We start from the raw sequence: 26,308 nt of genomic DNA, 5'->3' as shown, positions 1-26,308 counted from the left end.
AGGTAGATAGAAGACATATTCCTGACAGATTTCACAGCCCTGTCCTAAACATGGAGATGCTGGAACCTACCAGAACGTTTTAACAGGAAACATTTATTCTCCTGTCCTTATTCCCAGAAAAGGCAAACTGTTTCAGCTGAAAGAGCTCAGGATTTGCAAACAACTCACATGGCAATTATACTGAAAGCAGTGAAATACTGGCACAAAGAGAAAACTGACAACTACCTTAAAATCAAAGTTTAAAGCAATCTCTTTAAGTGGTGCTTTGAGCCTTCCTGCTGGTAAAACATTTCTGTCAGGTTAATTTTATTAGTCATATCATGGCAGGACACAATATTCTTTGCTTCATCACTGCCAACTTTATTATATAAAGACAAGAATGCTAATGTTTAAGAAACTCTCATGGGTGACCACTTCTGACATGTTAATGAAATGGTGCCTGTGCCACAGAGCTGCACATCATACTGAACATGTGATCTGATTTGTGCTAGAGAAATATTTTCAGAGACAGGCACATAAATAGCTGGCCCTGAAGAGAACCAAGCAAAAAAAGCACAATTAAGTTGCACCACAGCAACAGAAATGCAAAAAGCAGATTTTAACTGGATGAGTTAAGCAGGTCTATTTTTGTTTTTACATAAATCAATGCCAGAAAAAGACCACACACAGTCTTACCCACACAGAAAAAGATAATACAGTTTTTTATGATGAAAAACTACTGGTGGGACTCTACAGCAGATAAACACTTTTCCAATACTTAGAAACCATCAATGCCATTTATGAGCTACTTGCAAGTATAGGAAAACCTCAAGATGCTGCCATCCATTACACAAATTTACTCTTTTGGGTCCTTACAGAATGAGGATTTGGGAATACTTAGCAGAAAGTAATACAATCCAACAGATTTAGTCTGTATCTAAGAAAACATCCTGCCTCATACTGCCATGTAGCACTTCCTCCAGTTTTCCTACCAAAGTGTTTGTTTCAGTAAAAAGCCTGAAAATACTTGGGGTAAGGAGGCAGAAGCTGACAAAAGAGTTGAAATATGGATCCAATACAATCACTTTCCTGCTGACTCCCAAACGTGCAGAACTCACAGGGCAGTAGGACAGCGAGGCCCCCCGGTACCCAGGGGTTGGTGCAGTCCCTGTTAACCTGCCAGCCCTGCATGGTCAGAACACACTGACTGGCCTCTGGCTGCCTCCTCAACCAACTCCTGCATGCAAACTGCCCATGTGCTCTCTTCCTTCCAGCCTGCCTCTCTGCACCTCATCTCCCTTCCTGGAACACAGGTGCATCCTTCAAGATCAACCAAGTCACAAAGAAAAGTAATTTTAACACTATGGATGGCTACTCACAAGGGACTTTCAATACAGAACTAGATGGAATAATACTCCTTTGCAGAGTTACCTCTGCAGTTCTGTTCCTGAGACAACTGGATGCTCAAGATCAGGACTGCCAGCACTGAAATGCTGACATGTTAACCCTGGAGCTTCTCCAGGGCTCCTGGCACACAGCAGCAGCTCTGTTACACCAAACAGCCTCATGGCTCAGCTCAGCGCTGCAGCCACCTTCAGTTCAGCCAATGTCACACTGCCCAAGCTCCCAGCTCCACAGCACTGGCTTGTGCTTGCACTGAACTTAAATATACTATTTCTGCATTTCAGTATTTTCAGAAATACTGAAATCTCCTGTGATGCCTAAAAACAAAATCACACTCTGGTACTCCAAAAAAGGACTGGATAATGTGAGCTGGCACACACTGCTGCTTAAAAAGTGTAGTCCTTCAATGTTTTGATATCTCCAACTGAGAAACAAGACATTTAAATTATTAATGGGTTCAAGACTTCTGTGATGTTTCACTATTCAGATGCAAAGAGAAACAGTTAACAGAGAAACTAGTTCTTAATATACAGAAACACTGCTACATGTGATGGAAAAGAAGGTTTAACAAGTATCAATTTTTTTTTTTCATAAAACTGAATTTTATTAAACTGCAAGAAATGCAAATATGGTGACAGATTCAGACCAGTTTGGTCTGACCAGTTTGGATTGCTGGGCAATCCAAAAATAATGACTAACACAGGTACAATTGCCAGCACACTCCTTTAAGTGATGATACCATAAAGCAATTAGAATCAGAATGCTGACACCTTAACATACACTATTCATACAGTGAGAAAGGTTACAGAGAACATTACATTAACCACAGAAGGCATTGTTGTCTTTGCAGTTCTTTAAACACCAGTACATCGAACATCTCCTTGCTGAAATGGTTTAAATGCATAGGCCACAAACAGAAATTTGTATCAAGAGTTCCTATAATTACTGAAGTCCAATTGCATAACACAAGTCTGATTTACCAGCAGGGAAACCATCTGCTGGAAATTATTCCACTATAAACCAGTTTTCATTTATATAAACTGCCTTGAAGTGCCAAGTAAACATTTAAGTATGCAGAACATTAAATATATTTACACATTCAGTGCACTTTAAATTCCCCAGGAAGAGGGTACTGAAACAACAATAAAAAAGGAACTTTGCTTGGATGGTTATACTTGTGGTAACACAAGTAGCTTGACTGAAAAGAAAAATTGCTATCAGCACAATAACATTCTTACAACAATTTCATGAACATTTACCAAAACATCGAAGTAAAATACTTTATTTTCCTTTACAACCAGTGCTTATCAGGTGAGAATCAGTAATGCTGACATGAGAGTTTCCTTGTTACTATTAAACACACAAAGTAGAGAACTCCATCACAGAATCCCCTTGTACCTGTCTGAACTGTGTGTACAATCTTGGATGCTTAAATAGAAAACATAACCAGCTATAAATACTAACCAGTACTATTTTTCATTTAGCATCTAAATAAATTAAGATTGCTGGATTTTCAAGATTGTGAGGTTACTTCAGGAGGAGGAGACAATCTGCTCAGACACATTTTCCACATTTGCTGCTCTGATTTGATCCCTCATGCCTTGCTGCAGTTCCCAGGCATGCACACACAACACAGCCACATCTCTGCAAGTCAGACATTTGATGAGTCATAACGAGGCTAAAAATAATTATAAGTAAAAATAAATGGAAGCTTTCCCCTTGTGAATTTTCAGGGATCTTGGCCAGATTAAATTCATAGGGTCGACTGGAAGGCATGGACATGTTCACTACCCAACAATCAGGGAGTGAACATGTCCCCAGCCAAGTGCCCCTGGCTCAGCCATCTCACAGCTGACCCACATGAACTTCATCTTAGACAGGCACAAATACTCAGGGACTGTCACAGACCCCTATGGAAAGGGAATGAGACTGAACTGTGGGGCAGGAAGAACTGCAGACAGGAACTAACCTGAAGGGCTTTAGCTAATCCCCCAGGAGGTGCTTCCAAACAATTTCACATGCCTGAGTCCTATCAAAAACCTATTTAGATGTTATCCCTTCCATGGTAAATATCAAAGATCATGGGAAGTGTTTTGCTCCCTAGAATCTTTTAACTGTTTTAAAACCATGCGTTTGTTGCTACATTTTATATAACTACTAATATGGGTCTTGTTGCCAGCAGTGCTTAATAATAGCTTTAGAAAAATTATCAAAATAAAATTAAATAACTGATCAAGTCAGACCTCATAATGGAAATATGTTTTCTTCAAAATCATATTTAGTAGTTGCCATGAAGAATAAGTGTTGGCATCTATAAAAGCTGTGTAATAAAAATAAATACTTTCAGTCATTTACAACAAAATTAATATACATTTCACTTACACAGGTAACAATACTTTAATGTACTGTACAGTCCTGAGCATGTTTCTGCAGGGGTAATTTAGGTCACCATTTTCCCCCACAAGTCCACTTGGACATTGCCAGCTGGAAGAAAACTTTTAATACTTGAAGAAGCAGTATCTTAGTTTAGCTTTGGTAATTATCTGTGCAACTGTATGAATCTTTGACTTGCTTTCACACACCAAACAGATTAAGGCAGGCACTGTTGTTCTGAGGATTCCTCCATCACCTTCTGACACTGATAGAGCAATCCATCTGGAAGAGCAGCACTAGGGGACCTGAACCACAGGGCCAGCATCCCTGAGTGAGTACGGCAGTGCAGCAGGCAGGGCACAGATGGAAGGAGCTGGCAGGCCAGGATTCCCTCATTCCCTGAGAGACCACAGGAAAAAATGAAATAACAATCAGCAAGCAACAACTGCTATAGCAGACTTGATAGAAAATGATTCAGTCACATTCCAAGTCTGCTCTTTTCCCCTACTCTTACCTCTAACTCATGGAACACATCACCACAAATCATGCCAAAATCCCAGCTTTGTATTTGTCATACAGCTTCATTCCCTTTCTGTCCTAACCAAAACTCTTCCACAGTGAAGTTTTCTCCTTTGCAAAATCCACTGTTTGCTGCACACTTGTACCTGTACATCACCTTCCCACAGACCCCTGAGTGAGGCAAATGAAGTCCATGGGACACCAATCCCTTGTTTTCCATGCTCCCAAACATTCCCTCCCTTAACCTGTAAGACACTCTCCTCCAGCTTTTCCTGGGTCAAATTATCCTGTGAGCAACCCTACAGTGTACTTTCTCTTACCTATAACATCAACTCTGTGCAGTTTCAGCTTCTGTTGCAGCGTATCCAGGGCTGCTGGAAAGGAATCTTGGCAAGATGACATTTTTATATTTTGTTTCACATCATTGGAAAGAGACAACCACAGCTTCCCAAAGTCTTCTGTAGTCATTTCCATTGGCCTAAAAGGAAGTTCACCACATTTCTTAACCAAATGATATATATATAAATCTGAATATCTTTGGTCTCAAAAAAATCCTGTATATGAAAGTAACTGGACAATAGACACACAATTAGTAAATATGTATTAGTCTAATCAAAACTCTCCTCTTTCCAGCTTAACATTTAAAAAATGTTTCCATGCCTTGCTTTAGATTTCTAAATTTTAAAAAATTAATTTTCAAATTTCACTTCAAAAGAAAAGTCTATTGGACAAAGGACACTTGTTTTTTCCTACTCCTAAAATAAATGCAGTGTTCAAAAATTAAAAGAATGAGCTTTTTTCTTCCTCTGCAAAAGTTGTCAACCTTTTCATACAATGTTCTAGTTTCTGCATTCAAACCACCTGTTTCCCCTTGACATGCTTACATTATGCCACATTTTAAAGCATCATGTCCTTCTGTTCTCTGTTCTGTTAACCTCCTCAAAAACAGTTACAGTCAATATTCTCCCTGCTTTTGTACTTGCTGGAACTTTACCCCTTTTTTGCAAGTGTTAAACAATCCTTTATTATCTTTACCAGCCATCTCAGATTTGAACTAGCTGCTCAAGGTTAAGCCTTATATTTTCAAAGTCAATACCCAAATCATCCTACCCTTGTCTACTACTGAGCTGTATACAAGTGTTTTTGAAAACTGCAGCTTATTTTATTTACCTGATGAAGTCCATCAATGATAAAGTTACTGAAAATTCAAGGCGAATTTCCATCTCTGACTGGTAACTAACAGAGCCAGGAAGAATTGCCTTTGTACAGACTTTGTTCATCCTCACACATTTCTGGCAATGTTCCACACTTTGAGCTTCAATTACAGGAAACTGGAGGGTGGCACTCTCCAAAATCTATATAATGTCGTAAAAGGAATAAAGGATGTAAGTCTTGCTGTCAAGTTGTGCAAGTGATTCAGATACAGCTATAAAACTGTGTAAGCGCCTCTTATTTCTGTTGATTTTTCTTGGAGTACTTGACAAGTGAACAGAGCTACCATATCTCAGCCCTCATGGATAAATCAATCATTAACACTGACAAACATTCTATGAGATCTACAGCACCAGTGAAATTGATCTCTGACAATTGGCTTCTCCCAGCTCCAAAGAACTGCACCAAGAACATGAATTCTGTAGCTCAGACCAACATAAACTAATATACAAGCAAGCAGCATCACATCAAGCTATACACCAAAAGCAAGAAGTTGAGAAAACATCCCTAATAAAAAGGAGGATTTCTAGATTACTCAACAGTCCCTGGATCTTCAAACAAACTGGTAACAGAAATTCTGTGGTGGTGGTCTGGGTGGGAATTTAAGTGAATTACAAGAAAAATCTAGACAAGAGATGCCCACTCTCTATCAATGCCATGACAAGTTTGATTCAAGTCAGAAATGGAAAGGAAAGGGACTCCATAACCAATTAGCAGTTCCTTAAGTAATTCAATTCTAAAAGAAACAATCCGCTTAATTATTTTTATCCTGTTATCACTTGGTGAGTTGTTTACTAATTCTGTACTTCTTTAAAGCAAAATCTGTGCATAGATCAATCAATTGGCAATTCCTAAATATCTTTCCAAATATTTAAATAAAGCTTAATTATGACTATAACATGCCTTTACCAATCATATTTAAGTCCCTAATGTAGCCAATGTAAAAAAATAAACTGATCAACCCCTCTGCACCCTCAACTAAATGCATGAGAGTGAACCATGACTGATGTCTTTGAAAAAAAAAATGAAATAAGCTTACATAAATTTGGTGTCAGGAAAGCATCATATTTGCTTATCAGGTAAATACAATTGAATGCATAAGCACAATAGCCACACCCACAGAAAACAGAGCTACACAGTGAGGTGAACTCAAGTCATGCCACTCCATGCAGAAGCAGTGAGGTTTGCATTTGGTTTAGTCTTTGCATTTAGAATGGAAAAACACACATATTCATTACACAGAGGCAAACAGGATCAAGGTGAATTGAAGAAGTGAGAGGCTAACTTTTACACCCAGTAACAGTAAGTTTATAGTGAGATTTCTTTCACCTCCTTTTAAAACTACGTGTAACAAGTGTACCACAGGTTTTAAGGAAATACTTTGGAAAAAGGCATGGCTGTCACATTAAACCAAACACTGCACAGTTAAATGCAAGCAAAAAGCAAGCAGTTCCAAGTGAATTTAAAATACAATGGAAACCAAGTTTCTCACCTGAAAGTGTTCTGTTTCTTCAAACACTAAGTTCACAGCATGAAGTGCAGAAGTGGTTTCATTTGAAACAAAAACAATGAGCAACAGAGAGTCATCTGTCCACACCTTACATAAATGCAGAGCTAAGGCATCACTCTGACAAAGTCTCACTACTTCAGAGTGAGGAAGCTCTTCAAGTTCTTCTGGTAAGGAAGGGACCAATGGTGCTTCACTGGCACTTTCACACTGAGCACTTGAAGAAGGCTGAAAAATTTCAATATTGCTATCAGCAAACAAAGATGACTGTGACAGCCTGTTAGCTGAAATTCTATGATCCAGCACAGATTTTCTGACAGACTGAGGTGTTTCAAATGCTAAATTGTCTTCTACAATATCTGAAGAACAAGGGGAGGCTTTCCTTAACCTCGTGTGCATACTTCCCTCAGAGTCTTCCACATTAATAGGTACTGTATCAAGTAAGGGACCAAAATCTGAAGCAGCACTGTTTTGGAAGTCTAATGCCTCCTCATTCAACTGCTGAGCTTCATTTATCTTTGATTTCCTTTTGAACTTCTGAGTAGCTGTGTCTGCTTTGCCCATCTGAAAAGGAAAGAGAAAAAAAATGGGTGGAAAAGTTCCTAGGAACCAGCTGTGTTACTGCTAAATAGCATGCAGTGAGGAGGTGAGGAAGGACCAAGGAACCAAAACAGATTACAAATACAAACAGATTCCAAACATTTTAATGGATCCAGGGGTTTGCTGTATCTCTTACAGAGTACTGAATTAGCTTATAATGCAAGAATGACTCAAGATTCTCTTAACAAACTAAAAGCTCTAATTAAAGACTAAGCAAAGGTAGTATCTAGTTAACCAGTGCTAGGTGGCAAGATTTGAGCTGATTACCTAATATTAAAATATTACCTAATAGTGAATTCTTTTATGTTCCACATACTACCATACACAAATTAAAAATGGCCTTGACATAGAGTGTCAAATTCTAGCTTTACATCCAAATGAATAGTGACAGTTCTACAAGGCTGGGTCAAGGAACAGTTGTTCAGGAAAACCAACACTAAAACTTGGAGCACAACATGTAAACAGAGGAAAATTCCAGTTACCAAATCACATCTGCCTCAGAGGTTGCTTCATCAAGCTGTTTCAGGTTTCAATAAAATACCACACTGCAAAAGCCATTCTCAATAGTTTTTCAATGACTTTTGGGGGTGGGGTTGTCTTATCACTAATTTGATCTCCATTTTCATACAAGTATCTGTTATTTTAAATAAGATCATATGTAAACTTTAAACTGTTAAGTCTCAAAAGAATCACTTACCAGGCTGACACCAGCACTCGATCCCAGCCCAATGAACAAAGTTGATGCTAACTGCTGCTTCTCTTTGTCCTCCTCAGACAGGCTGGCACCTTGATCAGGCTGCAATGCAGGAGGTTCCCCCACTTCCCCTGCTAATAAGCTCTCACAAGGCACTGTTTCTTGCTCATTTTCCTTCCCTATTTTATTTTCTTTCTTTGGAAGGTAACCTTCTTTTCCCCACAGCTTGCGTACTCCCTCAAGTTTCAGAGTATTTGTCCTAAAAAGGCAAACAAAACGAAGGAGGATCAGCCATATGAAGATGTTCATTAAAATATGCCAACACTCAAACACCATCCACTACTTTGGTGCTTTGACAGACAAGACTGAGCAGTGAAATACAAAGATTTTGGAAAGGTTTCCTGCTTCCCAGTTTGCAGAGTATAAATGAAGTTATTAATTTGTATGAAACTATGGATATGGAATTAACGTGTAGTGAACTAAAAATAAAAGGAGCATCTTACACTGCAAACCTTAGCCTCACTTTTATCTTTAGGAAAAAAAAAAGACGGCAGAAAAAATAGTAAACAATGTAATCATCAGGCAACCCTGCCCCAATTTTACTGCACTATCACCTCAACTGCAGTCTGTGAAGAAAGTGGCAGAGTCTGACCACATCAGCTGCTTTTCCTACTTATTGCACAGATGCCCCACCTGATTTTCTTATGTGATAGAGGTTTCCAAGTTCAACTGCATTCCTGCTAGTTCCATGCAATGAAGCAACAAAGACCCATGATAATGACAAGAGCAGAAGCTTAAATGTACTTCACTTCAAACACAAATTAACTCACTCTTTGTGCCCTGTCTCAGCACTATTCCCAGATATATCAGAGCCAAAAGATAAACCAGTGGGGGACTGTCTGCCAGTGACTCCAGATGAGGACACACTTGAAGTAAAGGACAATCCGTAAGGTTCAAAATTCAGAGCTGCAAGACAAACAATTTTAAAATTACAAGGAGGCATAAAAAAAGTAAGAATTTAATCTATTTTCTGAAAACAGATATCCCTGTACTGCTGGTCTTGTCAGGCTTTCACTTTAATAATACCCATAAATTTCAAATCCTCTAGATCAGCAAGGATTACAGTAAGACTTTCTCACCTACAGAACAACAATCTATATACATCAGCTAGACAAAGGTGGAACTAAAATCTAAGTTGAACTTATCTTGTCTACAGACAAGAGCTGCGCTGTGATACTATTATTTTAAGAAGATAAATTAACTGTACACTTCAATTGTTAATACTTCTCAAATAATTTACCAGTATTAAATAAATGCAGTTAACTGTCACCTTTTTGCTGAGAGAGTTTCTCCTCTTGTCTCTGGTGATGAGGCTTATATGGTGCTGCACCATGACCAAGTCCCTCAGCCACAAACCCATCCAGAAAAGATAAGGAAGCATCTACCTACACAGAATGTAAAGGAATGAAAAGGAAATGAAAATATTTGCGCTATGTGAGCCAGATGTTACCAGAAGAATATGGTGTCTTATCAGCAATCAGGATCTCCATGTCACATCTCCCATATCTACCAGTTACGATGCTATATAGACAGACTCTTTTCCCTCATTTACTGTGGAAATTTCTTGGTCAAAATCAGTAGTTTTTAAATAGGAGGCAAACCCTTTGAATTCAAAAGCAGTATTAAAGCAGGCCTACCTCATCTTTGGAAAAAACAAAAGACAGCTTAAACCAGTGTATGAAATGATAATTTTGCTAAAAGCTACTCCAGCTTACTTAACTAGAACACCATGGTTCTTTATCTTTCAGTACAGAACACTGTGATTCATCCCATATGCCTGAAAAAGTGTGTCTGAAAACTCACTTTAAGCAGACTTGCACCCAGTGAGAACTGCAAATATCATTCATTTTGGAAATACCTTTTCACCAAAATATTCATCTCCCTGGACTCCAAAGAGGTTCACGAAAAAGAACGTGGAGTGTGTCTTACCACCAGGTCACTGCAGCTAGCATCAAATGGAAGCAAGCTTTTCATCAGAGCTTTGTCTTCACACAGATACTTCAATTCAAAGGCATACTGTCTCAGGCATGTATCCAGAGAGCTGCTGAGTTCTTGGATTAGTTCATCCACTGTTTTTGAGCAGGAAGTGTGTGATGCTATCTTGGTGACTGCAGCCATTATCCACGCTTTAGTTTCAGAAGTAACAAAAGTCTTCTTCAGCAGGCTGTGCAGCTTTGTCAAAATATCTTCTGGATCAACATCCGTAACAAGACTGAAATATTCTCCCAACACCTATTCACAAAGAACAGACAAAATATGCATTTAGAGCAGTGCTCTCAGTTTTGAAATTGGAATATAGTATTAAATAAATAAATCCAATAAAACAATACATCCACCTCACATTCAAGAAACTATTATTTAAACATGTTCCAAGTTATTTCGTTACCATGTTGTGTTTCACATGTCAAAGGGTTGAAGTGACCTTTGTGTTCACCTCAACAGACTCCAACTTTTGGCTTTTTAATAATCAAATAACTGTCTTGAAAAGAAAGCTAAACATAACTAGGCCATGACAAGCTACCATCTCCTCAAACTGCAGCCTCTCCCTTGGATGGGAGCTGAAGCTTCCCCAGGTATCAGGTAACACCAGCACAGCACCTGACCAGTCATTTGCAGGGCTATAAGAGCTTTTCACAACCACATCTGGCTAATTTGGATGAAGACAGAAAGGCTCTCAGTATGCAGTCGGATTCAGGGCTGCTAAGCCATTCCAACAGTCACCTGCATAAAAGGGACCAAGTCAGCTTTTCCACAAACCACAAGTTAATAGTGCTCAGTCACCAATGAAGTCACTAAAATAAATTTCAGCATGTTAGCTTGACTTTAAGTATAAGTGACTGAAAACTAAAGTTTAATAAATATTTATCAAAAACATTATCACCTTTGACAGCTTCTTCAAATCTGTGTATAGAATTCTCACCGAGTCTCTACCTTACCCAACTCATTACTTGAAGGAATTTCTGTGGATACAATTTATCTTCCTCCTCAAGTAATGCCAAATAAGACTGTACTGCATACATCCGTAGCTGATGATCTTCCTTTTCATCATCAAATCCTAGACAGAAAACAGCACAGTTCCTGTGAAACACAAATAACATATCCTACCTAATATTTCAAAGTACATTTTAAGAAAAGAGAACAAACCCAGATTATCAAGGAACATGTCTAATTCCACAAAGCATGTGGGGAGTTACCTTCAGCCAACAGCCTCAGGAAGTTGTTTGGGATATCAGAATGCACAACATCACCTCCAACTGAGAACACAGCATTCATTGTCTGGATGAACCACTCATTGTTAGGGGCATACGTGTCCAGATGTTAAGGAATGAAATGCTAAGGCATAACTTTTTCTTTCTTTTTTAGTGTTTTTCCAGAGGAATGCTCAGCACGATCTCCCCAGGAAGTTGGGGATCTGATGGGCAAATATCAGCTCCACTTAACTGAAGAGGAAATATACCTGTATCTTTTGGGAAGTGTTTCTTGTAAACATCATGAAAACTGGTGACCAGTTAAAAAGTCTGAAGATACTCTTTTGGAAAAGTTGAGTTTATGCAGGCCTCACACATTAGGAACAGATATGTTCACATTTGTTCTACTCTATTTTAAGCTCACATTTGTCCTGTGCTAGGCTTCCAGATAATCTTTTGTTTACCCAGCACCACTTGATCAATGACAAAAAACCAGTTCTTTTCAGCAGTGCTTTGCTGTTGATTTATCAACTTTACAGAGACATTTTGAAGCACTCCACATAAATCCTCACTGTTTTTTCTAATATATTTAATTTTTGATCAACCTTTGCTAACTTTGAAAGCTGGCTTTTGCCTTCTCTCAGAGAAGTCCTGAAAACACACAGTTAATGAATGGAAATTTTTAACAGCACAGAAATCTCAGTTATTGCATTCATTTTTGCATACTGCAGGACAACAGAGCTTTTTTTAGTACAGCACTGCATGCCAAGCACTGCACAAAAAGGATAAGGCTCTCTGTTATCAAAAGCTTACAACTCAAGATATCAGACAAAAACACATACAGAAATCAGGCAGTGGCAGATCTAATAGTAATGCCCATCATAAACCAAATCCCTAATCATTACTTTCATCTTTTATGGCACTTTTTTAAAAACAAATCTTTTCTTTAGTTCTATCAAAGTGTGCTGTTCTGAAAATCCATTCACCAATGAAGAGTTCTATCAGGGAAGATCAATCCCACAATTACAGAACAGCACTTCAAGCAGCAGTGAGACATCTCTCTCTATGCAGTGGTATAAGACTTCAAAGTTTGAATTTAAAACACAAGGTTTTAATGCTAAACTCCAAAGCCAAAATTTGTGTGCAATTAGTTTCTCTCAGTGAAACATAAAAAACACTGTAGTCATTTTTATGTGCTTTCTTTTGCATACTTCCTTTGGATTTGAAAGGATGGGAAGCACAGCTCTAACACTTCCTACTTCACAAGATCATGAGAGATGCTTTGATAGGTATCAATGCTACAGGTGCCTGAGCTCTGACTTCAAAGTTTCAGAAAAATAAAAGGATATTTCTCAGCTAGTTCAGAAAAATAAAAGGATATTTCTCAGCTAGTTCTGCTATTTTTCCAACTAAGCTGATGATAGCATATTCTTCTTGGCCTTCTTTTAAGTAGTCAAGCATCTTCTGGACTATGACAGTTACATTCTGCCCATTTGTAATCCTATAGAGAAGCTCTAAAGTCTGAAAGAGAAAGCACAAAAAAAATTAATTAGTTCTGACGACTCAAAAAAAGAAGCAGCAAAACAGCAGCTTTGGCACACCAAATTGAGCAACTATTCTTAACTGAAATACCCTGCTTCTGTACACAGCTTGTCACATTAACAGTGTTTGTAACTGCTCTCTCACAATTATGGAAACATAACATTTTTACACTACTCATTTTATAAAACTGATCTCCCACCTTAATAATTACCTTAATTTTTAACATTTAGAAATTCACTGACCTCCCTCTTAATAATGGGATCTGGATGGTCCAGACATTCAATTATTGTCATCTGGTGCTGAAGTGCCAGGCTTGGATCCTGCTGGATAACATAGGTCAGAGCCTTTAAACCTGGAATGAAAGTGATTGCAAGTGATACAAAGCAATGCTACCACTATGGCCAAATTAAAGACAGCATAATGAAATCAGGTATCCTTACCTAAGTATTTCAAATTAATTTTGGGTGACAAAACAAATTTTCCGATGCACTTGGCAGCCTTTTCAAGTAATTCCGATTTGGGATAAATGGTATAAATTGTTTGGACACATTCAAACAAGATGGCTGCAGGAGGAGAAGATGCATAATTAGTGTGTATTGAATACTTCTGTAACACAAAATTTTTAACAAACGAGCTCAGTGTTTCTCAAGGACTGGCAGTGCTATCCCACTCCCACTGAATCTAACCAGAGAGTACCATCTGACATAAGGAAAAGCAGGTAAAAGTCTAGCTTCTTTAGTACATTCATGTTTTAATTAGCCCCTGCATACAACTTTCTGTCCTTAAAGTTCTTCCAACCTTGAAGTCTCTTACAGCTGCTCAAGGTATTGGACTGGGACAGTCTTCAGAAAGCCAACAAGCAACTATAAAGGATTTGAGACAAATTATTTTTGGTAACTCATACCATTTCTTAGCTGCTACCAACAGCCAAAATCATCCCAAGAATATTTTTGAGAAAAAAAAAAAAAAGAACCAATGAAAAATCAAAACAGAAACAAAACCAGAAAAAAACCCAACAGCTTTGTACAGATGACCATGAACTCTCACCAAAATGAACCTTCTGCTATGTTTTAGAAATTTTCAATTGAGACATGTGCCAAAGACATCCTTTCACAGGCAGCACAGTCACTGAACTCAGGGCAGTGAAATCGAAGCATTTCTACCACACAGATGTATCAGGAGGATTTTCTCTTATTGCTTATTTCAACTTAAACAATGTCCAATAAAAGCTTTCATGAAGCAGCTGACTATGTGTATTTAAGGGCAGGGTCAATGCAAACACAGGATAAAGGCTTTTGAGCCAAACAGAATTACCCATATATAGATGTGTTTTACTTCAATGATAAAAAATCTAATGCTGTGCAGCAATGCATAATTTGTGCTACTATTTACTAGTTGGACACTTGAGAATACAATTAATGTTAAGACTATAACCAGATTTTTTAAAAGTACTGTGTTAATTACTTTAGCATAATTAACTACTCATTTTCTATCCTTTCAAATATTGATAATTACATAAAATAACCTTACCCACCATATGTAATATTATGATTAATCTCTGCTCTTCTTAAAGATTCATCTAGAACATCATACATCAATTCACTTGTCCTATTTAAGAAAATATTTACAATTAATTCCATCACTAAAAAGCATGTAGTCTCATTTTGCCAAACAGTTCAAAGCTATTATTGAAACCTGTAACAAATTATTCATAATCACAAATTTGCTATAACACAGCAGAGCTCTATAACATGATCCTAAATGGCATTTAACAGGATGCTTGAAGCTTTCAAAAGAAACATTTACCATATTATAAGAATAAAAACACTTCCCTTACTGCTTGCATAAATAAACAGGTCAATAGGAAAAGGACCACAGACAACTAGGGCCTCACAAAACAAAATAGCAGCACTTTTTAAAAACAGCTTTACTCCAGACCTTCACTGTTATTTGATAACATTGTAATAGAAGTACCAGTTAAATTACATTTTAATCATACTCCACAACAATCAATTGTTTAGACAATCCAGAAGCTAAGAAGCTACTTTTACAGAAATTATTCTGCTTGCTGTCTTGGTTAAAAACAAATGTGCAAGAATTTCGACACTGAAAGCCTCTTACAGTCTATGAGGCGCAGGTTGTTACTGCACTTCAAATTATTAATTACAGAGAAAAATCCAGTTACCTTGGATCATCTTTTCCCAATAGCCCCAAAATTCTTAAAAGCTGGATTTGTAACCATGGTGCTGGCACACTGTGATAGTTGAAGTCAGCAGAGAGCTTTCCTCCCACCACCTGCTTCAGGATGGTTACAAAACTCCCAGTCAAGTCCTTGTATCCAGATGAGTTTTCCTACATAATGAAAATGAAATTAAACTCAAATATTTCAGTACAACAACTAAAAAGTAAAAATAATCCACAACTTGAATAAGATCAAAATACCTACTGATGCCATCATTTCTTTAAATCACACTCTCAACCCTCAGCACCCATATGCTCTTCACTTTAGTCTATGCTCTTTTCTCACACATTTGCAAAGGGAGCAGGTGTAACACACTTATAAGGAAATCTCCCTTTAACCAACAGTAGGACTTAGATCCACCGGCTAAGGACCCAACAATGCTGAGCATTCAGACCCTGGAAGAAGTGGATCTGCCCACCTAAATGAAGGATTGGCAGAATCAAATGTAACACACGACTAAATAAATTAACTTTTCTAACTACTACAAGTGAGTTTTTTTCTGCAAAACCTTTGTAGAACACGCTGTGTATTTAAAATTTAAAAAAATAAAAATATCTCTCCAGTTATGCCTCTAATTCTTTGCCTACCTTAATCATTTGCAGATAAATATGCAAAGAAGCAGCCATGACTCCAGCATCTCTATCACATAAAGCCTTCCGGAACTTGTCATGGATGTGCTGAACTTGATTTGGAGCAATGAGATAGAATTTGTATAAAGCTTGAACAGCTTTTCTTCGGATAATTTCCCTGAAATGAGATTTACACTTAACAAGACAAGTGTATTTAAAGTACTTGACTTCACAAAAAAACTTGCCAGACCCCAGATCACGATTTGTAAAGATGAGAACCCGTGTTTTACATATTGGTAACAAATGACTTTGCAAATACTACCTAAGCAAGAAAGTGACAAAGCCAACTTTAAAGCCTAGTAGGGATGGATGTCAGATTGATGATTTAAAACAATGTCCACCAAATAAACAATTAACTAGGCCATGACTCAACTGCAGTGGTCATACATGCAGCTCCAAAAAATACTTGTCTAGAAGTTACTGAATTAATTAATTCTGCAATTCCCTTTTGAATCAATAATTACAGCATTTTCCTCTCTTTATTGGATATAGTAAACTACAATTCAAACAAATCAAGGGTATCCAAAGATATATCTTTATCAGTTTCTCTAAAGAGTTTTATGAAAGAAGTAACAGTGAAGTTCAAGGATCTGGATCTGTCTCTCCACCTACTCAACAAACACTTCTTCATGTATATTGGTTAAAAGGACTCCAGCAAATAAATTCAATTATATTTATCTATCCACACTGGCTATGAAAAAATGTGCTACCTATTCAATACTCAGTCAAGCTGTAAATGAATGAGACAAGAATCCAAGAAAAAGCACAAGGAGAGGATTCATCTTGAAAGGTGACGACTAGAAAAGACCAACTGAGAAGAAACACCAGTTTACTAAAAGTACCTACAAAATTAAGTTACTCAGCTGTACAAGGCCATTTGAAATTGTGTAATGAATACATACTTAGAATGCTGAAGCTTGTCTTCTATTAGGGGCAGAACAGCTGGAATCATCTCCCGTGGAAAGATCTGGCTGACAACAGTTAATGCCATGCACACCTCTACAAGATTAGTACTCTGCAAGTCCTGTTACATAAAAGACAGTAAATTTTTCCTTAGACTTTTAAATTCTGCACAGACATCCCCCAAATCTTTCACAAGCAGGCTGGACCTATCCCCCTAGAGCCCACCCACAGCCAGCATCCTGCTCACATTTGAGAGGAGCCAGCTCTCACTGAGCTCATCAGGCTCTTCTCCTCCACAAGAAGAGAGAACAGGCAGTTCCTCACAATTGTCTTACAGAACTACATTCTTATTTTAAATGTGTGCAACACTAACACATAGAGCTACAATCAATTTTTATTTACTGAAATGACTGCAAAAACATGTTCAGTCTCTATGTGGATCAGGGCGATCAGTCACTTCCCACAGAATTCAATAATACTCTGTCTACTGCTTTTGGTTTAGCCAAAAGAATTTGTGAAAATGAGCAAGCTCAATAATACTGCCAATTACCAACCTGTACACTAAAATATTATCTACTTCCTAAGAAGCAAATGCAAATTACAAGTAACATTCTACAAAACTAACAATCTCAGTCTATCCTAAATACAGTCAAAGATAGTAGGTATGGCTCACTGTGACCTTAAATTAAAAAAAACAAAACAATGGATGAACTTATGACGGCTACAATTACTTTTCAAAACAAATTAAATGTGTGAGATTCCTAGCTGATATAACTTGAATGATTCATCTCTCCCAGATAAGTTTCAATCCTTATTTTGGTGTAATTCTTTGTGAGTTTCAAGCTATATTTTTAAATATTATGAAAAAGCTTTCAATCACAGCACAAAACTACCATCACTTTCAATCTGTAATTTCTGGGACTTTGGCCTACTGCAGTAAAAAAGTAAACATCACAAAGAAAGAGTTATAATAAGTCATAACTGCTACTTGCAAGAGACATCAGTAATAGATTTTCAGTGGTACTCCAAAATATATTTCCATTTTCTGTCAAAGTCATCAGATGATCTCAGAGAAGGCAACAGACACTTGCCATCAGCTAAAAGCCGAAGCTAACATTGCAATATGCATGCATGGCTCCTCCTGGAGTTGAGAATGTATATAATTGGTACATTTATAAAGTAAAGTTTATGGCTTACCTCTGAAATTTAAAGTATGGTTTCAAGAGCAAGAACATCAAGATCAAATTAAAAAGGCAGGAAAAGCCATTTCAGACTGTCTTTGCTAATCAAAGTAATTAGATGTTGAATGACAAAAAGGGAAGAATTGGTCCAAGTTTTTCACCTCACAGCCCCCCCCACCAAGCTGCAGCCAAAGCTCTCTGTTCAACCAGGTGTTCCTCCCCACTGGCTCATCTCCTGGCACATGGAAACAGCCTCTCCTGTGCCTGTAAGATTTTCTTTTTACTTTTTTTTACAAAAACACTATACCTTCACAACTGTGTTCACAAGTAGAAGCAGCAGTTCATGATTTTCATGTAGAAATAGTGAAACTGCCAAGTAACCTATAAAAGAAAGCAGACTTCATTACTATTTTGAAGCAGTAAGCAACTTTATGACAGAAAAAGACTATCTGTAACACAAGAAGAGTTAACTCAGTTACAAAAACCCAACAAAAAATCCCTGTTGGATAACAGTTGCTCCTGTTTTAAATATCAAGACTCTCTTTTTCCAGGCAAATCAATTACATTTAAGTTGCAGTAAAGCTCAACAAATAACAGCTAAGAATTCACAGGTTGTGAGAAATAAGACACATTACAATAGTTTTACAGCCAAAGAACATTCAAAAGCAGCACTCTATTATAAATAATTTTCTGGAAAATTAATGTCTTCCCTGCACAGGGAAAAGTCCATTACTTTTGGACAACACAACACGAATGAACTTCCTTATAGCTGTTATTTTTTTTTCCAAATAATAAAATTACTCTTCAAAGGAATTTTATATTCAACTTGGAATATACAAAAGTAAATCCAGCATCCTATGCCAAGAACTCCTACATTACTTTTTAACAATGAGGAAACCATACCAAAAACCAGGAAAATAAATGTGTCAGCAACTTTTTTTTCTCCAAGGCCCCTCTCTGCTTTTAAACTAAAGGACTTAAGTGGGGGGTAGGGAGAGTATGCTACAATTTATAGAAAAAACTGTACTTGAGAGAGAGATTTTAGAGAATTCTTGGTTCATACAGGGCTTGGGGATCAAAATGAACAACTTGAAAATAAATAACTGTACTGGCTGGGCTATCAGCTGGATCTATTTGCTTGTGATGATGGCCATGATCAGCTCAGCACACACACAAAGGGAGAGCTCACTCTCCTGAATCGAGGCTCACACTGGGTTAAAGGGGTCAGTGATCCTGACCAGCTCAGCTGACAATTCCTCAATACAAACCCTGGTATACTGACCAAGAACTGAGACAATTACCCTCATATATCACATATAATTGCAAAACAACAACAAAAACAAACAAACAAAAAAATAAAACACACACACTTACATCCTTTTATCAGATCAAAGCTTAAGGGCACTTTGTGTCCAGGGAACTTTAAGCAATTAACATTAAAAAGAAAACAACAAAAAGTGCTGCTTCACCAAACTTTTCTCAAAAAGAGCCCTAGTAAGGAAAGGTCTCAATCTAATTAATAACAAGATACACTGGCTCTCAAAACTTACAGAAGTCACAAAGTTTTCTTCAAAACAGCTTATCACTTGCCTTCCCAGGTTTGGTGAAGACAAAATTTCGTAATCCCTAGCAGAGCATCTGCACACTGACTTCCATTACTCAGGGAAAAGCAACTTTAATTCATCACTTGTAATGGATTCTCTCAGAAACACCAATACTTGAGTGGATGATCCAGATGAAATTCAAACAAAGGATATCAAACAAGCATATCCCACAAGACACTGCCTTCCTTCTGTGCATGCAGACATGGTATTGCTTGGAGTTAAACCATTTTCTCTGCAAACAAGAAGAAATGTCTTCACTAGGCAGCTGAATCAGCAACTGCAAGGAAATTCTCTGGATGGTAGAGGCTGACAGATACTTCAAACTACACCTATTGGAAACAAGTTTATAGCCACGCTGGCAGGAAAGGATATCAATCCCATGAAATCTCAAAGAAATCTGAACCAGCCTTCAAGATTTCTTTGAGAACTTCTGCCTCTATGCTGTAAGGGCCTCCCTATTTGCCTCATTCCCTACAACTCTTTCTAAAATAAAGAAAAAAAATCATACAAGCACCAAAACATAAAATATTTGTCTGACAGAACCATCTTCATCTAACCTTGCACTAGTACTTGGAAAATAAACCAGATCCTGACAGAAATTCATTTTCTGCTTGATGTGTTTAACAAATATTCTCTTAAATTATTTGTTAACTGGTGTCGCAATTCAAAACACAGAAAGAACTGATGATTCAAAATAAATTAATTTCCCTGCCTTCTGTGCTGCAAGCACACACAGAGCACCTCACAAGTGAAGAATTTAAATAATCTCAAAAAGTAACAGACCATGAAACAAGACCAAGAAAACAGAGGAACATTTAAAGTAGGTTGTATTATAAATCCTGAAAAACTTTAAAACTGAGAGTTTGAGAACATTATAAAGGCTACAGTTCCATGCACATACCAACTCTCTTCTCCAGAAGATTCCCTTGCTGTGCAAGTTTGATTGCATGGATGTATCCAAAAGAAGACTCGTAGCCCAACATTTCACAATAGATGAGTCTCACCATGCATTCTTTCATCAGTCTCTGAAATACCAGAAACAACTTATTGAAAATTTCAAATCCAACATGTTTTATGCTCTTCTTCGTTGCTCCACTGAAACAGAGAACCTTATGTCATAGAAACACATTAATTCACACGTTTTCTAACATCTCAGTAGTCACAATTTTTTCTTTGCCATGCATTTCTTCTGCAAAGCAGTGTTAAACTTCTGCTAAAAAGGCAGAACTCCCTCTATTCTGCCCCTAAAAAAGTTCTTATTTTGATTAGTATGCATGTCATCAACAGATTAACTATGATGACATAAAAAATATTAATCAACTGAAGCATTATGATGATCACACTGTTAACACAAATTATTTTTTACCTTTTACTACCCTGACTTAGGGTGGTTTCTGCTACACATGCAAGATAAAATTTCATTTTTCCCTTCAAAAATCCTCACTCATGGGACTGACATATGTATTAACTAATTCAAATCAGAACACATCATCTCCTGAAATTCAGACATGACAATAGTGCATACAACAAAGCACAGTTTCTCAAAAAGCACAATCTAATTGTAAGAACAATGTTAGCCTGCAAAGAGCATTATTTGATGGAAGCAGCTCATCACCTAGCTTTGCTGCCTGCATTACTTCAGAAACTACAGAATTACAGTAGAGTCATACTGTTAAGAGTTTATTCACATCCATCAGAATCACAGTATTATCAACATTTTAACCATGCTTCAAAACCATATGTGTTGGTACTTTTTGATGCTGCTGATTAAATATCTCTAATGCAGATAACCTGCACATCCACCTTTCTTATAATGAGTGAGACCAGTCTGTCCTTCACCTTCGGTGTGCTGTTCCACAGCCTGCAGCAACTAACAGAACTTACAAGTGTTGTGGTGGGGGCTGAAACTGTTGCTTTCAAACTGGTTAGTTCCTGCTGGATTAATTTCTCTTCTTCCTAGAAAAATGAAACTTGTTTTAACCTCGCGTAGATTTCCCAGGCAAAACGTGACAGAGGGAGCAGAGGAGACACGGTAACTCAGCGCTGCCGCTCACTCTCTCCGGGCAGCGTGTGCCTCTGCAGGGCCGCTCGCCTCCAGCACAGCGGCCGCGCTTGCCCGGCCCGTGCCCCAGAGCAGCACAACGCGGCCACCCGCAAACACGGGGGGTTATCGGGGCCCCATCGTGGGCTCCCGAGCTCAGCCCCGCGGCCCAGGGGAGACGCCCGGGGCCCCGGCCCAGCCCCGCGCCGGCTCCCCTGGGGCGGGAAGGGAGAGCAGCCCGGCCCCGCAGCCCGTACGTGCTTGGAGGTGAGCGCCGTGATGCTCCGGATGAGGCTCCCGAGCCGGGAGGAGGCCGACACCCTGCCGGGGCCGCCGGCACCACCCGGGCCGGCGCCAGGGTCGTGCTGCCCCAGCAGCCCGGGCAGGGCGCTCAGCGTCCGCTCCACCACGTCGCTCATGCCGGACCCACCGCCCCCGGAAGAGCCGGGCCGGGCGGCCCCTTCCGGGGCGGGAGGCGGTGCCGGCACGGTGGGGGGGCGGGGCGGAGCCGGGCGGGGCGGAGCCGGGCGGGGCGGAGCCGGGCGGGGCGGAGCCGGGCGGGGCGGAGCCGCTCCCCACGCCCCGCCCGCCACCCGGCTGGGCCGGGAGGTGGAGCTGGAGCCGCGCGGTCGGAGCGGGGCAGCCCCTACGGGATGGCGGGCGCGGAGCCCCCGCCCCCGGCGCTGCCCTAAGGGAGCGCGGCCCGGGCCCGGCCGCCCGCGGGGGCTCCCGGTGTCACATCACGGAACGCAGACATTTCAGCGGGGGTTCCGGTGAGCAGCGGGTGGCAGCTTGTCACAGAATCCCCGCAGTTCAGACCTCAGAGACCACTGGTCCACCAAACGCCACCATGTCAGCTAGACCGTGGGTGGCACTGAGTGCCATCCAATTGTCCTTAAACCCTTCCAGGGACGGTGACTTCACCACCTCCCTGGACAGCCCATTTAATATCTGATCACCTTTTCTGTGAAGAAATTATTCCAAATGTCCAATCTAAACCTCCCAGTTATGAAAAATACTATTCTTAAAGAGCGGGTGGGAGCATCAGGAGCTCTGTCGTGGCTGAGACGCTTCAGAGGGCTGATCGGAGGTGATTCCCGCAACCCTGGCAGTGTTTTGTCCTCTTGGGAAGGTTTTCACTAGGAAGCTTGTCTATCAGTTCAAAGGTAGTTTTTGGGTTTTTTTCTAGAAAGGGGAAGAAACTGAAATAATCCCTTCCAAGCTATGGGTTTCCAATGAAAAGGTATCCCTCTGTCTCCTACATACATCTGGACAGAAAATCATGCTGAATTTCAAAACTATAAATTGATTTATTATCAGAAAAAGAGAAAAACCCAACAGGAACAAACTGAGATCACTATTTTTAAAAGTATTAAAAGTGGGCATTTCCTTGAAGCTAAGAGGAAAGATGTGGACTGGTAGGTTTTAAAGTTTACTTTACAAAATGAGTTGGTTAAGAATATTTCAGTTAAGAACTGCTCATGTAAAAACATCACATTACATTGTAGAAGCATGAAAAACTCATAAGCTTTGCAGACCAAAAATGTAAATTTAATAAGCATAGGAAAAGCTGCTGGTAAAGTTGATGGAACTTGGATAAATGCTCAAAATGCACTAGTTTTGACTTATTTTATTTTATTTTTCATGGTTCTAGAGTCTTAAATCCTTCTCTTTGCCTTAGGTGGTGTATAAATAAATGCTGTGTGTAAAATGATTCGTAGAGCACAAACCCTCAGGCATGTGCATGGTTAATTGATGATGGCATTGAAATCAAGAGGACTATTCATAGTGCACACATATGTGCAAAATACATGACTTATAGTCAGATGATTATAGGTACACCTAATGCCTTGCATAAAGATCACCAGTAACTCTTCCAACACTTATTTCCCTTTTAAGCACTGTGTTATTTAGTATATCATTTGCATTATATGAGATAAAGTAGAGAAAGCAAATCCACAGAAGTAAGGAATGTCTACCATCTCAGCATAAACTTGGCAAGGTAGCTTGTTGTGCCTTTTTCCTGCTTTCATCTGTCTTCTTTTTTCATCAGCTAGAGGAAAAACTTTGAAGTATGGTTATAAAACAACTGCAAAAGTAACACTGAAAAGCTGCATTTCAGTTATTCCTCTACACTTCATATCAACTGCTCTTCACATCAAAGAAACATTCTAATTGTCATTCCTCTGAGTTCTTCTTGGCATCTGATAGGCAAGTGGTATTCTTTCTGGCTCATTTCACATCGCTGGAAATAAAGAGTTCCAGAATAGAAAATGGGTTGATTGTGTATGAGCCAAAATAGAATCCAAAATAGGAGAGCTTGTGCTCTTCACCATGTTGTCTCTGCACTGGGTAGAGGAGTGTGTAGTAGTAGATGATGCAAATTATGCCAAATGAAACAGGTGTTATGAGAAACAAATACAGAACTCTTACCCAGTCATTTTTCTGTGAGGATTAAACCTACTTTGTCATAATTAGCAGAGATTATGTATTATCTGTCACATGTCACACAGGCTCACCAGGGCACCACCAAGGAGCAGGGGGAGCAGTGTGCCAAAGCAGAGGGGGCAGTGCCAGTGTGCTCTGTGCTCACAACTGCAGCTCGTGGCTGGCAGTGCCCGTGAACAGGGAAAGGATTTGTGTCTGAAGCTTTAGTGATGGCAGGTTTTGAATTCTCTTCTCTCCCCACCATCAGGCCCAGCCCCTGCCCTGTCCTTCTCATCATTCCTTGTTAGAGAGGCTTGCCAAAACAGGAGACACTTTAGCACTAAGGAAATAAACCATATGGATCTGGGAAATAATATAGAAAAGAGTTCACAGAAATTGAAATGTTTATCACACAAATAGAAGGATATCCTGTAAAATAAACACATTTGAACACAATTAGATGTATCCAAAAGCCATGTGTAGATATATCACATAAACAGGCATGGTTTTGAACAGCACCTTCTTCATACTGTTGTCTCTAATTAGAGCTTCTTTTCCGGTCTCAGTGCTTGACAGACACCTTCCTATTAGCAAGTTTAAAATATTCACTGCTTTTGTATTGTTCAGTACTTTTGACTGAACGAGAAATGTGTAGAGTCTTAGCAATGGATGCACGTTTACAATGCACTGTGAGAAATGTTTGAGTGGAATGGAAGTAAATATCGGGAAGGGTACCTGGAGAGAAAGTCCATGTTTTTGTTACATTGAGAACATTATACAGGCAATGAACTGTTGAATTAATACAGAATGGGATGGAATATAAAACCACATTGAAGTAAGAATTGATCTTTTCATTTTTCTTTATCAGCACTATTCTGTAGTTCTGAGGTTCCTGTTGCTGTACATACACATCTGCTGAAGATGGCAGGAGAGGAGGTTACGTTTCCTTGTGGAAGCTGCTTGTCTTCTGTGCTTCTAAAATGAAGGAAGTATCTGTTTATTATAATAGTTTTCCTTGTAGGTCACCAAGCAATGTGTAAATAAGGCTGTTTTCTTCTTACATGCAACCATGCTTAAAAGGTTTTTATCCAAAATAGCCTATAATTCCTAATTCTGGCTCAGCTCCAAGAATTACCAAGCCTGGTAATAAGTGAGGATTCTGGGCTATCAGTACATTTCTGGAATTTATTTTCATTGCTCTGGATGTGGAAGACTAATTTATAAAGTGAATCTGATGTCAACTAGAGCATCATTTTTTCTAAATTATATGCAAAGGCTTGACTATAAATATACAGTGGCTGCCAAGGGAAAAAATTGCATTTCTTTTTAGTGCTTGTGGTTCAATTAATTATCATTCTCTTACTTTTTTTTGTGCATTCTTCACAGTTTATGCTATAGTGCTGTGTATATATTCATTGATAAAGGAATTAACAGTTTGGCTGTGTTCCTGCTTTTCACTTGTGAAAGCAATGGTCCTCTTCATCTCTTCAAGTAAGAGTTTTTAGCCATTTTTAGCAGTCGTCAAGAACTGACATTTCTAATGTTTAAATGTTTTCGTTGTGCATTTATGCACAACATATTTCGTGTGCATTTGTGCCTACGGAATGATGAGGTCTTTTTTGAAAAAAGAACACTGTGATTTGCTTTGGAAGCAGCTTCTGTAGTTCCGAAAAGAGCTACCGCTGCAATCCTTTGTTCTGCCGCGAACGGGTGAAAATGTCTTCCTCCGATCCCTAGGGATTTCTTGGTGTTCTGCGTCTACAACGGCTAAATTTTAATATTGAAAACGTGCAAAAAATAGCTTACATGCCTCACGGTCATTTGTGCGACTGCTTTTGTAAATCCTAAATTTTAAAGAGCAGGATGTGCTATAATTAAACTGTCCTCTTTTTGTCGTAAGAAGAGTCACTGCCGACTGTGCCTTTGCCGTGAAATTCAGCCCCGCGGAGCGGGTTGGAGCAGACGCCCGGCAGTGATTCACGAAGCCCGGTGCGGGACCGGCGTTCCCCCCGCACTCGGCCCGGTGTGAGCGCAGCCAGGGCCGGCGTTCTCCCCGCACTCAGCAGGGTGTGAGGGCAGCCGGGGCCGGCGTTCTCCCCGCACTCGGCCCGGTGTGAGGCGCAGCCCCGCGGGGTACAGCCGGGGCCGGCGTTCCCCCGCACTCGGCCCGGTGAGGGCAGCCGGGGCCGGCGTTCCCCCCGCA

At 39.4% G+C, this 26,308-nt stretch overlaps 1 protein-coding gene across 3 annotated transcripts; it reads right to left on the bottom strand.

Moving 5' to 3' along the window:
* Positions 1-1,961: 1,961 nt before the first annotated feature.
* Positions 1,962-22,158, bottom strand: AP4E1 (adaptor related protein complex 4 subunit epsilon 1). Of its 3 annotated transcripts, none has more exons than XM_002196380.7 (21): positions 21,936-22,158; positions 21,522-21,593; positions 20,539-20,662; positions 18,341-18,414; positions 16,852-16,973; positions 15,908-16,067; positions 15,264-15,430; positions 14,613-14,686; positions 13,519-13,641; positions 13,321-13,430; positions 12,918-13,057; positions 11,543-11,655; positions 11,285-11,403; positions 10,278-10,580; positions 9,619-9,733; positions 9,119-9,254; positions 8,292-8,547; positions 6,980-7,558; positions 5,446-5,630; positions 4,596-4,753; positions 1,962-4,155 (listed from the first exon to the last, which is right to left on the bottom strand). In XM_002196380.7, the coding sequence occupies exons 1-21, from the start codon at positions 22,095-22,097 to the stop codon at positions 3,974-3,976; spliced, it is 3,474 nt and encodes a 1,157-aa protein (XP_002196416.4). In that variant the 5' UTR covers positions 22,098-22,158; the 3' UTR covers positions 1,962-3,973. The 3 variants fall into 3 exon arrangements, with proteins under 3 accessions (XP_002196416.4, XP_072790272.1, XP_072790273.1); XM_072934171.1 differs by having other exon boundaries at positions 3,631-4,155; positions 21,522-21,589; positions 21,936-22,071; XM_072934172.1 differs by lacking the exons at positions 20,539-20,662; positions 21,522-21,593; positions 21,936-22,158 and adding an exon at positions 19,584-19,701 and having other exon boundaries at positions 3,631-4,155.
* Between the last annotated feature and the right edge of the window lie 4,150 nt (positions 22,159-26,308).

Source organism: Taeniopygia guttata, chromosome 10 (assembly GCF_048771995.1).
Source record: "Taeniopygia guttata chromosome 10, bTaeGut7.mat, whole genome shotgun sequence".
NCBI classification, from domain to species: Eukaryota; Metazoa; Chordata; class Aves; order Passeriformes; family Estrildidae; genus Taeniopygia; species Taeniopygia guttata.
This window is presented reverse-complemented; position numbering and strand designations above follow the sequence as displayed.